This window comes from Xyrauchen texanus, chromosome 35 (assembly GCF_025860055.1).
Source record: "Xyrauchen texanus isolate HMW12.3.18 chromosome 35, RBS_HiC_50CHRs, whole genome shotgun sequence".
Lineage (NCBI taxonomy): Eukaryota > Metazoa > Chordata > Actinopteri > Cypriniformes > Catostomidae > Xyrauchen > Xyrauchen texanus.
Genome location: NC_068310.1, coordinates 13,054,007 through 13,066,576, shown reverse-complemented (window position 1 = coordinate 13,066,576; position 12,570 = coordinate 13,054,007). Strand labels below are relative to the sequence as shown.

The 12,570-nt window shown below is 41.1% G+C and overlaps 1 protein-coding gene across 3 annotated transcripts in view; it reads left to right on the top strand.

Moving 5' to 3' along the window:
- Positions 1–12,570, top strand: part of LOC127628498 (tensin-2-like) — a 72,281-nt gene that overhangs the window by 47,279 nt on the left and 12,432 nt on the right. For all 3 annotated transcript variants that reach the window (XM_052105279.1, XM_052105278.1, XM_052105280.1), the window contains exons 11-20: positions 175–258; positions 345–457; positions 726–786; positions 942–1,017; positions 1,179–1,308; positions 1,854–1,919; positions 2,461–2,577; positions 3,608–5,056; positions 8,699–8,858; positions 10,926–11,983. In XM_052105279.1, coding sequence (XP_051961239.1) covers positions 175–258; positions 345–457; positions 726–786; positions 942–1,017; positions 1,179–1,308; positions 1,854–1,919; positions 2,461–2,577; positions 3,608–5,056; positions 8,699–8,858; positions 10,926–11,983 — 3,314 coding nt within the window. The remainder of the gene's footprint in view (positions 1–174; positions 259–344; positions 458–725; positions 787–941; positions 1,018–1,178; positions 1,309–1,853; positions 1,920–2,460; positions 2,578–3,607; positions 5,057–8,698; positions 8,859–10,925; positions 11,984–12,570) is intronic.

Here is a 12,570-nt window from a genome sequence, read left to right as displayed (position 1 = left end):
AAGTTTAAAGTTAGAATACTTTTTTTTTTCTCTTTAGAATAACTTTCACAGTAAGTCCAGGGACATTTATTTTGAATGTAAAAAGGGTTTATTTTGTTTTCATGTCGACTTTAAGGCAAGAATGTGGCTTTGATGATGTTTCTTACATGTCTTCAACTGGATTTGTGCACACAGAGCAGATCAGGCCCTCAGCACATTGGCCATGAGGAAGTTTTGTGAAGATAAAGTGTCCTCCTCTCTCCAGCCCTCTCAGAATAGGTACATTGTTTCAGATTTTTTACTTGTTTAGTTTTCATTGATATCTGTTCTTCTTACTCATTTACTGTATCTCTGTCTGACTGCAGGTATATCTATTACTTTGGTGGTCTGCTCTCAGGGGCCATTAAAATGAACAGTAGTCCTCTCTTCCTCCATCAGGTCCTCATTCCTACCATCCCCAACTTCCAGGAAGATGGAGGTGAGTGAATGGTTACATTATATATTTCCCTGACATCATTATGATGTCACTGATATATAAGCTCTCAGTTAGTTCACTGGGATGTGAGATGTGTATCTCGATGTGTGAGTGTATGTTCATTTAAGTAAAACCACCACACTCACACTTGCAGAGAGGTGCACAAATACACACACATTGCAAGTTTGTTTTTAATCTTATGCAGTGGAGGACAGACTAAGAGGGAGTTTTCAGCTAATCTATGTCTCACGTTTCACCTACAATTTCACAGGTTTCTTCCCTTTCCTGAAGATCTATCAGTCCATGCAACTTGTCTACACTTCTGGCATTTAGTGAGTCGATTAAAATAGCTCAATTTAAAGAAAGAAAGTCATGTGTGTTTTTAGCAACATGTTGAAAGGGAAATTATGGAAGAATTTTTCGTTTTGGGTGAACTATTCGTTTTATTTAAAGAATTCATTATTAAATCTGTGTGTGTGTGTTGTAGTGATTTGCAGGGCTCTGGGAGCAGAAGGCTGATAGTCACTATTGAGCCTGCACTGCTGCTGAAAGGAGACATCATGGTATGTGCATCTGTTTGAACTGTCCCTGATATATTACCATTGTCAAATCTATAGACCTTCTCCATAATTTTAATCTCCTTTTATCCTGCTCTGTCTCATTCTTTTATGCTCTCTCTCTCTCTTTCTTTCTCTTTCTCTCTGTCTGTCTCTCTCTCCTGTAGGTAAAGTGTTATCACAGGCGTGTTCAGGCTTCTGAGAGAGACTCTGTGTTTCGACTGCAGTTCCATACTTGCACTATTCATGGAGCTCAGTTGTGGTTCGGCAAAGGGGAACTGGATGAAGCCTGTTCAGGTACATTCATAGTAGAACATGCAAAGAGTCACATGCCAAACGCCTATATTCTCACAATAAAACAGTACTGTCTGTCAGTAGATGTAATTCTGACCACTTGAATCTGAAATTATCAAGGGATATCAGCTGTGAGTGAACGTTTTATAATGTGGTTTTATTTTATTGTGTCGGTCTGTATTCTTTTAGCTGTGCTGTAAATTATCACCCATATTCCCGCTGGGAAACACCTGCTGACCACAGCTGCATAACTGAGATGAGATACAGAGTTTACCGTCATAATGAATTCTCTATGGGCTTAACATAAGAGCATGGGAGGCAACTTTAGTTTTTACAAACTCTGAGAAAATTCCTGAACATTTCTTATATTGCGTGTTGGATGGAGTTGGCCTTTAGATTCTATATAAATGTTTCTGGCTTTTAAAATGTGAAACAACATAAAAGATTGATTGAATGGCAATTGTGGACCATTATTAATGGAAAATGTTGTTTGCTGTAAGTGGTCTGCTGTATTCCCAATGATTAACACTTTGAATTGTTCTTTGTAGATGACAGATTCCCCACTGATGCCACAGTGGAGTTTGTGTTTTCGTCTGGACCAGAGAAGATCAAAGGTAAGATGAAACGTTTTTTTATCTTCCTCAACCAGCAAATAAATGTGTTACTACTGTACAACGTTTTATTTGCTGTTGTAAACACCCAATGAAATCGTTTTATGTGCACTTTCCTTGTCTTTCCTGTTTTTTCGTGTTTTCTTTTGAAATGCGAAGTTGGGGTGGGACATATCTAAGGACTTTTAAAAAATATATACCTAATACCTTAGTTGAAGATGTGCCAAACTGTGATTTGTTACCTTTTAATGCTTGTCAGTAGCAGGTGATGCTTTTAATTAAGGGGGAGGGGCAATTGTTATTCTATAGAGCATTTTATTGAACAAACATTTGTATACGCTCCTGAGCAGGATGAGTCATCAGTATATTTTTTCCATTTTACCAGAAGAGAAAGGCTGTACATTTTGTGTATCTTTATACAAAGAATTTTGTCAACTTTCAGTTGTACACTAGCATATACAGTAGATGGCTTAAAAGCTAACAGACGTGGACTGCCAGAAACAGCCAGAAAACACAAATTGTTATGTACATGTATGTGATTTAGGTAGAGCGAGCCAAAGGAATGATCCAGCTGTCAGTGTGGACTATAAAACAAATGATCCTGTGGTGCGCTGGGACTCTTATGAGAACTTCAATCAGAGACATCAGGACAGCTTAGAGGGTATATCTATCCATCCTTTCATTTAATCACAACTGGCACTTATTCATGCATTATGTGACATATTTGAAATAAAGGAGTTTGATGTACTATAGACTCTACTCTAAAAGCGGTTGCATACCGGATGCATCTGGAAGATGACATGGTGCATTCTAAAATTCTAAACAATAGTTTTCTATGCAGGAGTGCACTACAAAATGCTGCTGCATCTGGGTATCTGTTGACGTTGCCCAGCAACGACTCCGGGTGCTGCTCAAATGTTTGCTGCTCATGGACTCCATAGATTTCCAATAAATTTGACTCAAATCATTATTAAAAGACATAGATTATTTACTCTTGCCATCACTGGATGCTATATTGTGTATATGTATCATAGCCTCCATAATGTGTTTTTAGTTACAAGTATTTCTGACAGCTTAAATGAAACCCTTTAATACAAATGGCATATTGAGCGTTGCCATTTCAAATTGAACAAATTGCGCTGTTAAACAAGTTTAATAAACTAACCTGCAAACTCATCAACATTTCTTTGTTAATTCTTGAAGAAGTGCAAAAGCCTTCGTAACTTTTGTGTGTCTCTGCAGTGGACCAGCCACCTGAAAAGCGTGGCTTAGCGTGACGCTTCTCATCCGGTGTGCGACTGCCTTAACGTTCAAAATGCAATGCTCCCATTTCTGTCCACCCATAATGCTTATGGAAACTAAGCCAGGGCTGTAACCAACATAGACACCTATGTTTATATATTAATGGTTATTCAATATTCAGCAATTTGGTAGGGGTGTTGTTACTCATTTCACATGTGAAGAAATATACATAATTTACAAATTGATGTCTTTATGGTACAGTAGCATAAATAACATGTTTCATTGTGAGTATCGAAGAGAGGGTGGAAAATGGCAAAAACATTTTGACACAAGAAATCTTGACTAACATTAGCAGTAGAATTTAGGGGCAAAATGCTACAAAAGTGGAGACTATACATACATTTTGTTGAAGAGACATCTCAAAAGCCATGTTTCTTACATCCCACCAGATATTGCACACACAAGAGGGCCTCTTGATGGCAGCCTGTATGCACAGGTCAAAAAGCGACGTGCTGCAGGCTCAGCATCCACCAATGGGAGCCCTGCAAGAAGCTCTGATGAGAGGCCTAGTCAGCTTCTGTCTGTCAGCACTGATTCTGGACACTCATCCGTCCCACCTGACCGGCTCGATGAACCAACACGACCGTCCCCGCCCACTCAGCAAGAGAGGGAGGAACTTGAGCGGCTCCTAGGTGGAATTGAAGGTGACGGAAGTGTGAGGGATCGTGACCGAGAGACGGCCATTTTGGACGACGGTGACTCCTTGCCCCCTGAACGAACTGAGTCACTGAGGTTAGGCCGTTCATGTTCATGTCGGATGGGCTACCGATCTCAACATTGTGTGGAGCCTGGATGTGATGGACTCCACTTATCCAATGGCTATTTACTTGATCGACCTCCCACCATTAACGGACACACTGGAGCTCCTTCTCCAGGTATGGCGTCGGTCATTGGGCTTTGCCAACACCACAGCGCTCATCCTCACCAGTCCCTGCCACCTCCAGACCTGCTCTGGGACAGGCAACAAGGCCCGCAGCCATACCCTCACCGCACTTGCTCAGAGGGGCCATCACGTCACTTGTGCCCATATCCATCCCAAGACATCAGCCCCAATCCGCGTAGTCTGTCTCCAACTGGGCGACTGCTCTGTAGGTCTGACGAGTTCATTCCATACCCCCATCATCACCACAACCATCCACACCACCCGAAACCTTCTGGTCCTTACCATGACGTCATGATGTTAGATGGCCTAGTGAGGCCTGGCTGCCTATGTCGGGATTGCTGCCTACGGCGAGAAGATTTACACACCCTCCGTTTGGACAGAGAAGATGGACTACACTGGGAGATAGAATCAGAGCTTCACCGGGATGCTGGGTTGAGGTGTGGTAGAGAGACTGATATCCAGAGAGGTCCGGAGTTATGGGACCGGGAGGTGGGGCTGCGGCGGGGCCAAGAAATGCCACTCCACTGGGACAGAGATAGAGAGGCAAAGCTACAGTGGGAGAGGGAACGAGAAGCAGAATATTGGCACAGAAGGGCCACCATATCGCAGTACGGGCCCCACAGTCAAGACTTACCAGCATTCAACTTCGATCCCCTGCCTGCCGGCCACCCAGCATACCCCGAACCCTCCCGGTCCAACTCTCACGTCCATCTGGATCTCAAATACAGCAGCAGCTCCAGTGGATACCAGACATCACACCAGGCATGCCCCTGCTCCCCCTATCAGCCCTCACCTTCAGAGAGCCGTGGATATGCCTCGGGCTACCAGTCTGAATCCACGTCCCCCCTACCCCCTCCCTCCACCTCCTGCCCAGGCCCAGTGCCCCACACTAGTGGACCAACAGACAGCCAAATAAACCCACACCCCCAGCAGTACACCTCTGACAGAAATACAGGTGAGAAATAACTTGTTAAGTTTATTGATGAATTTAAGTTCAGATATGAAACTCTATATGGCCCAATCTAAAAAAAAAAATCTAATTGTGCTGCAGCAGCATGCTCAACACACCATGCCTGTGTATGTTCTGGCAGTAGCAAGTATCGTACTTTCTCTGCAGCATACGCAGATCTACACACACACATGCATACAAAAATATTGGCACCCTTGGTAAATATGAGCAAAGAAGGCACCCTTTGATATTTCATTTAAAATATTCACTAAAACATATCCTCAAATGGATCACAAACAATTGCCAACACAACACAAGTTTTATCAAAATAAAGTTCCATAACAATCTTTTCCAATTATCTGTTGTCCAATGTCTGTTTCTTTGCCCACTCTAACCCCTGACATGTGAGGCATTTATTTCTTAAACAAGAGACTTACTTATCCTCTTGTTTAGTTGTATCTGGGCCTTCACATCTCTTTCTGTCCTTGTTAGAGCCAGTTGTCCTTTGTCTTTGAAGACTGTAGCTTACACCTTTGAATGAAATCCTCTTTTTTTTTTTGGCAATCCTCTTTTTTATTTTTTTTATAGAGAAAGCTTTTTCTTTTTTGCCATTTTTTTTACCTAATATTGACTTTAAGACATGCCAGTCTATTGCATACTGTGGCAACTCAAAAACAAACACAAAGACAATTTTAAACTTAATGTAACAAACCAAATAGCTTTCAGCTGTGTTTGATATAATGGCAAGTGATTTTCTAGTACCAAGTTAGCAATTTAGCATGATTACCTTAAGGATAAGGTGTTGGAGTGATGGCTGCTGGAAAAGGGGCCTGTCTAGATTTATATGATGGTGCTTTTTCTTACATCAATATTGTCCTGACTATACTTTGTAATCAGTATGTGTGGCACAATTATTGGCACCCTTTTTATTCAATACTTTGTGCAATGTTCCTTTGCCAAGATAAAAGCTCTTGGTCTTCTCCTATAATGCATAATGAGGTTGGAGAACACATGGCAAGGGATCCGAGACTAGGGCTGCATGATTTGGACAAAAAGTAATATTGCGATTATTTTGACAAATATTGCGATTTTGAGCTGCGATTATGATGGTAATGTTTTCCAAATTTTCAACTACAAAAAGACTGCTGGAGTTTTCACATTTGAACCCTCTTAAAAAGAACCAAACTGCTACCTTTTTCCAGCTCAACCACTAACAAATAAATATATAAACAGTGAAGCAAAGTCTTCTTCATATTCAGATGTTACCATCCACTGTGTTTTGTCCATTTTGTGACAGGATCTCAGCCCACCAGTCATCAACATTCGCTTTTGAAACATAGTCAACTTGAATATTAGGGATGCTCAAATCAGGATTTTAACATCCGATACCGATCTCCGATGTTCTTTTCATCTCATCAATCGATGCTGATCATTTAACTTTTATTAGCAGTTGTCAAAACTGGTTATATATAAGCTTTCTGCTCAATATCACTGTTAACTACATTTCCCTGTCAGTAAAACTATAGTTGTTGTCTGATTTTTGCTGTCAGTCAATAATTCAGTATACACAAAGTATAATTTTAAAATATAAATCTTACTCTTTATTCTAGGCCTTAAAAACTAGTAGCCTTATATAAACTATTCTTTACTGTATATAAGATAGTCCTAAAGAATGAGGTTTAATGTTAAACTGAAGTTGAACTGATAACCCATTGGTGTAATTAAAGTGAAAAAAATGTTTTATTAGTTTGTCACCATTTAATTTAATTATATTTATTCATTATTTTATTATATTTAATTTAGCAATGCATTATATTATAGTAACTAAATATTTGATATAGATTTATTATATGTATGTTCCTTCCTTTTCATTTTGTTGGATGTTGGTAATATTAGTTCCGCTTTCACTTGTTTCCGCGAGGAGTGTAATAAGGGCGACATGCTCTCTCGTGATGGAAACAAATGACGGGAGAATGAAAAGATGTTTCTGGACTGTACAGGTGTTTTTGTTAATGCCGTTTGCTCAGCAATCATTTAATAAAGATGTTTGAATTATACCCCATCTTGTATTCCACGTTATTATTATGATACCTGTGCCTTGCGGAGACTGAAATGCTGCTACCGTAGATAATAATAAAAAACGCTTCACGGCAGGACGCGCCAGTTTAGAGTAAATAAAACGTTTAGAGCACGTAAGCAAACGGAACCGAACTCAAGAGCACTTCTGTTACTCAAAGCATGAGGGAGTTGTGTAGCACAGAAGGGAGCACTTTGAAGGGAGCACACTATTTTAGATTAGATTTAGATTTATTTAATTAAATCGCAGCCCTTTGCAATTTAATAATCGCAGGTCATATTGCGGTTTCTATTTTATTTCGATTCATTGTGCATCCCTATCCGAGACCATTCCTCCATACAGAATCTCTCCAGATCCTTAAAATTCCGAGATCCACATGGTGGACTCCCCCCAACCCCCCTTCAGTTCACCCCACAGATTATCAATGGGGTCAGGTCAGGAGACTGGGGGCCATGGCAGAACCTTGATTTTGTGGTCAGTGAACCAATTTTGTGGTCCATAGTTTACCATAGCCATGGGATACTTTTCCATATGGCTATCTCTCTGTGTGCGCCAAACCCATCTCTGGTGTTGCACCAGATGCAAAAGATCATAGGCTATACCGGTCCCATTTGAAATTCCAGTGTCTGGCAAACTAAAGTTGCTTGAATTTGTTGTTGGATGAGAGCAGAGAGTTTTTTTTTTTTCTTGAAACCCTCCCAAACAACTTGATGTCGGTGACGTCTGATTGTAGTTTTGGAGACTTTCTGACCCCAAGACACAACACATTTTTGCAATTCTCCAGCTGTGATCCTTGGGAGAATTTTTGGCCACTCGAAATCATCCTCCTCATCATGCTTGGAGACAATAGAAACGTGTCCTTTTCCAGGTCGATTCTTAACATCTCCAGTTAATTGGAACTTCTTAATTATTGCCCTGATGGTGTATATTGTATTTTCAATGTTTTATCAGTTTTCTTATAACCATTTTTCATTTTGTAAAGCTCAACAACCTTTTGCTGCACATCATAACTTTATTCTTTGGTCTTACCCATTGTGATGGATGACTAAGTGAAGTTGGCTTGTGTGTTACTTCATATTTATACTCCTGAAACAGGAAGTCATGGCTGAACAATTTCATGTTCCTTGTCACCCAGGTGTACTATAAATGTAAAATATACTTCAGATATATTTTACTCATAAGAATCTCTAGGGGTGCCATTAATTGTGACATGTCTATTTGACAAAAATATTAGTTTTTTGATAAAACTTGTGTTGTGTTTGCAATTGTTTGATATCCATTAGATTATATGTACTTGTGAATATTTTATAAAAAATAAAGACATATTTTTCACAGCCTGCTTTGCTCATATTTACCAAGGGTGCATATACTTTTGGCCATCACTGTAATTGAATGCATTTAGATGTTTGAAATTTCAAGCTTTTGTAAACATGTTTTGAATCATCCTGCGATTAAAAAAACGTGTAAAGCAACTTAATCTTCATTCAGTTTGAGATGTTTAATTTCATCTGAACATATTTGTTTATCAGTCTGTAATGGTCTTCAGTTTTTACATCCTCTCGCTCTGTCAGGTTGTCCTGGCGCAGATGCCATATGCTGGCGCAGTCACATCAACCATGGTTCCCTGCGACAGACACACCGAGATCAACATGCTCCATGTTCCACACCCTCTGATATTTCAGGACCTCCAACACCAGTCCACACTAGCAGCCCATTGCGAACCCAGGAGAGGTAACAAGCTCCACATTGTGCGGTTATTGCTAAGTAGATAAATGCTTTAACTGCTGATTTCAATTTAAGGGTTAGTTCACCGTAAAATTATAATTCCGTCTTCATTTACTCACATTCATATAGTTCCTAACCCATATGACTTTCTTTCAAACGAGATGTTAGGCACACTTTTAGTGACTTGCAGCCTTGGTTAGGGCTGAACCATTTGGAATCTAATCGCGATTATTTAGAAAAATAGTTTTTGATCTGCGATATGATAAACAAAGAAAAAAAAAGTGCTTACTTTTAAACAAGGTAACTTTTTTGAAACCCTGTTATCATGATTATTATTTTATTGTAATATCATAATAATAATAATTATAAGTTAAGACATTTTATTATTATTATTAATTCGTAATTTATCAAATCTCTTTATTGTCACACGACCATATACACAAGTGCAACAGTAGGTGAAAGTCTTGTGTGCAGTTTCGAGCAATATAGCAGACATGACAGTGATGAGACATATACTAATTTACAATAAACAACATATTTACACAACACAATTTACATATCAAATGTACACATACTTACACAATAATAATAATAATAATAATATACAATGTACAGTAAACAATAGGCTACACACAATATAGAATACACATACAAAAAAAAAAAGTATATAAATATACAGTAGTTATATTGTGACGAGAATATAATTTATGACGGTCCAGTGTGACCGTCATAAATTATAAGATTATAAGATGAATAAAGTGCAGTGCTAGTGCATATTGATCATGAGAGATCAAGTGTTCAAAAGTCTGATTGCTTGGGGGAAGAATCTGTCATGCTGGTGCAGCTGGTGTGGGTTCTGATGCTGTGATACCGCCTGCCTGATGGTAGCAGAGAGAGCAGCACATGGCTCGGGTGGCTGGAGTCTCTGATGATCCTCCAAGCTTTTTTCACACACCGCCTGGTATATATGTCCTGAAGGGAGGGAAGCTTACCTCCGATGATGTGTCTGGCAGTTCGCGCCACCCTTTGCCGGGCTTTGCGGTTGTGGGCGGTGCTATTGCCATACCAGGCAGTGATGCAGCCAGTCAGGATGCTCTCTACAGTGCTGCTGTAGAACAGTGTGAGGATGTGCTGGTTCATTCCAAACTTCCTCTGCCATCTCAGGAAGAAGAGGCGCTGGTGAGCCTTCTTCACAACGGCCTCAGTGTGGACGGACCATGTGAGTTCCTCAGTGATGTGGACACCGAGGAACTTGAAACTGCTGACTCTCTCCACCGGTGCTCCATTGATGGTGATGGGGCTGTGTTCTCTGTCTTTCTTCCTGAAATCCACCACAAGCTCCTTGGTCTTACTGATGTTGAGGGAGAGGTTGTGCTCCTGACATCAGCGTGTCAGAGTGTGCACCTCCTCTCTGTAGGCTGTTTCATCATTGTCAGTGATCAGATCTACCATCGTCATATCGTCAGCAATCTTAATGATGGCATTGGAACTATGTGTTGCCACACAGTCATGTGTGTATAGGGAATACAGGAGTGGGCTGAGAGTCCTGCGGGGCTCCAGTGTTGAGGGTCAGTGATGAGGAGATGTTTCTGCCCATTCTAACCACCTGACGTCTGCCTGACAGAAAGTCCAGGATCCACAGCAAGCTGTTTAAGGCTCTGGGCTTAAACCCCAGATAGATAGAATTTGTGTGTATTGAGCACAGATCCATACTGAAACCACTGAAAACATATGTAATACACTGACCCAGTTTACACGTATTTAAGAAAACTCTACACACTACAGACAGGGCAGCGCATTCAGACTTTTTATTTATTTAATTAAATCGCAGCCCTCATCGCAATTTCGATTTTATTTATATTAATCTTTCAGTCCTAACCTCAGTCACGCAATGACCGTGAATGGTGACTGAGGCAAAAAATTTGACTTTTTGTGTTCTACGGAAGAAAGAAATTCATACAGGTTTGGAACAACATGATTGTAAGTGATGTGAGTAAGTGATTAAATAATTGTTAATTGTTTTGGTGAACTAACCATTTAACATTGTATAAAAAAAATTCTCTGGTTTTCCAGCCCCAGTTTGTGTGTCCGTGAATATGAAATAAGAGAGATGAACAGTGAAAACAGTTCAGCCCACTCCCACAACAGGCCTTACCATCCTGCCCTGCAGTCCAGCAGCACCAATCAGGTGCCTCGGCAAACTGTACTTTCATCTAATGAAGAGATTACTGAGATACAACCCTTTCCTGCCATGCCCACCACCATCCAACAACTCTCCACATATTCCACGCCTACAACACCCCCAACCCCACAAATCCCCACCAGACCAGAACACTCCACCCCTTTAACACCCCCATCAGAATCAAATCAACCGCAGACTTACTGCTTGTCTACTGCTGCAACAGCGCCGCCCACAGGGGAAAAGGTACCTATGCCCCAGACAGCCCAACCTGAGACTGTTAAACAATTAACCCCATATTCCATTAGCCCTCCACAGCCCTCCTCTCCTTTCCTTGCTGAGTCCGTCCCACCTAACCCTCAGTCTAATGGAGGGTCACCATCTCCTGAGCCAGATGCCTCTAAACCTGCTTCCTCCATCACTGCGTCCCCACAAACGCCCGTTGGAGACCATGAGAGCTCATCTTCACCCGAACCACCAGTGCCTGGATTCGCAACACTAGGCAGGAAGCTAATGCTGGATTCTGATACCTCACTTCCTGCTGGACATATGCAAGTGTGCACCAGCATGGATGGAAGTCTAAACTCCTCAATGGGACACTCCACACCTACCTTCCCTCTCGGCTCAGCCTGCTGCACCCCGTCTCCTCCACCGGGCTCCTTCTCAGGGTGTCCAGCCGTCTCTGTTCCACAGCCTCCACTTCCCGAAAAACGCCGCCCATCTGGCCTGCCAGGCTCACCCAATGGGAGGTCTGGAACCTTGAGGGCATCCATGGTTCACACACCCTCTGGACAGCACCACGTTACATTCTCCTCTTCAGTAGGAGAGCTGAGTGTGACTGCTGGACAGGTAGACGTCGGTGTGGAGGTTGAAATGGGCAGCCGTGTCAGTGTGAAATTTGTGCAGGACAGCTCTCGGTTTTGGTATAAACCTGGCATCTCCAGAGAGCAAGGTGAGACAAGAAACCTGATGGCTTTGCAAGTCATATCACTGTGATTTATTTAACTACATTAAAGTAATGACATCATTTTTGTCAGTTTCTTTGTTTGTTTTTGCTTGTCCTGTTGAACCAGTAGATGTTTATTTGTCCTACCAACATTTTAACAGGCCCCACTACAAAAAATTTACTGTATGTGTCAGGGGATTTTTTTAATAATTTTTCTATGCTTTTTGTTTAACCTACAGAAGATTACAGGTTAAGACTTCCACACATTGAAGGAGAGACATTTTCCATATGTAGAGAATAGAATATCATAGACATAGGGGGGGCTTTTTTTACTTGGACCAATAAGCAACCACCTACAGTAGCAACCACACAGAAAACCCAAGCAATCACCTAGCAACCACATAACAGTGTGCTTATGCTGTGTTCACGTCGTGTCAGAATTACTGTCATTACAAGGTGGCAACTCAGAGGTTCTACTCTGAGCCATTCATGTCCTGGGAACTCGGAAGCTATTTGTTTCTATGACAACACACATAATGCCAAATCGGCTATGTTGTTGATAAAAGCAAAATATGTATCACTACATCAATTCA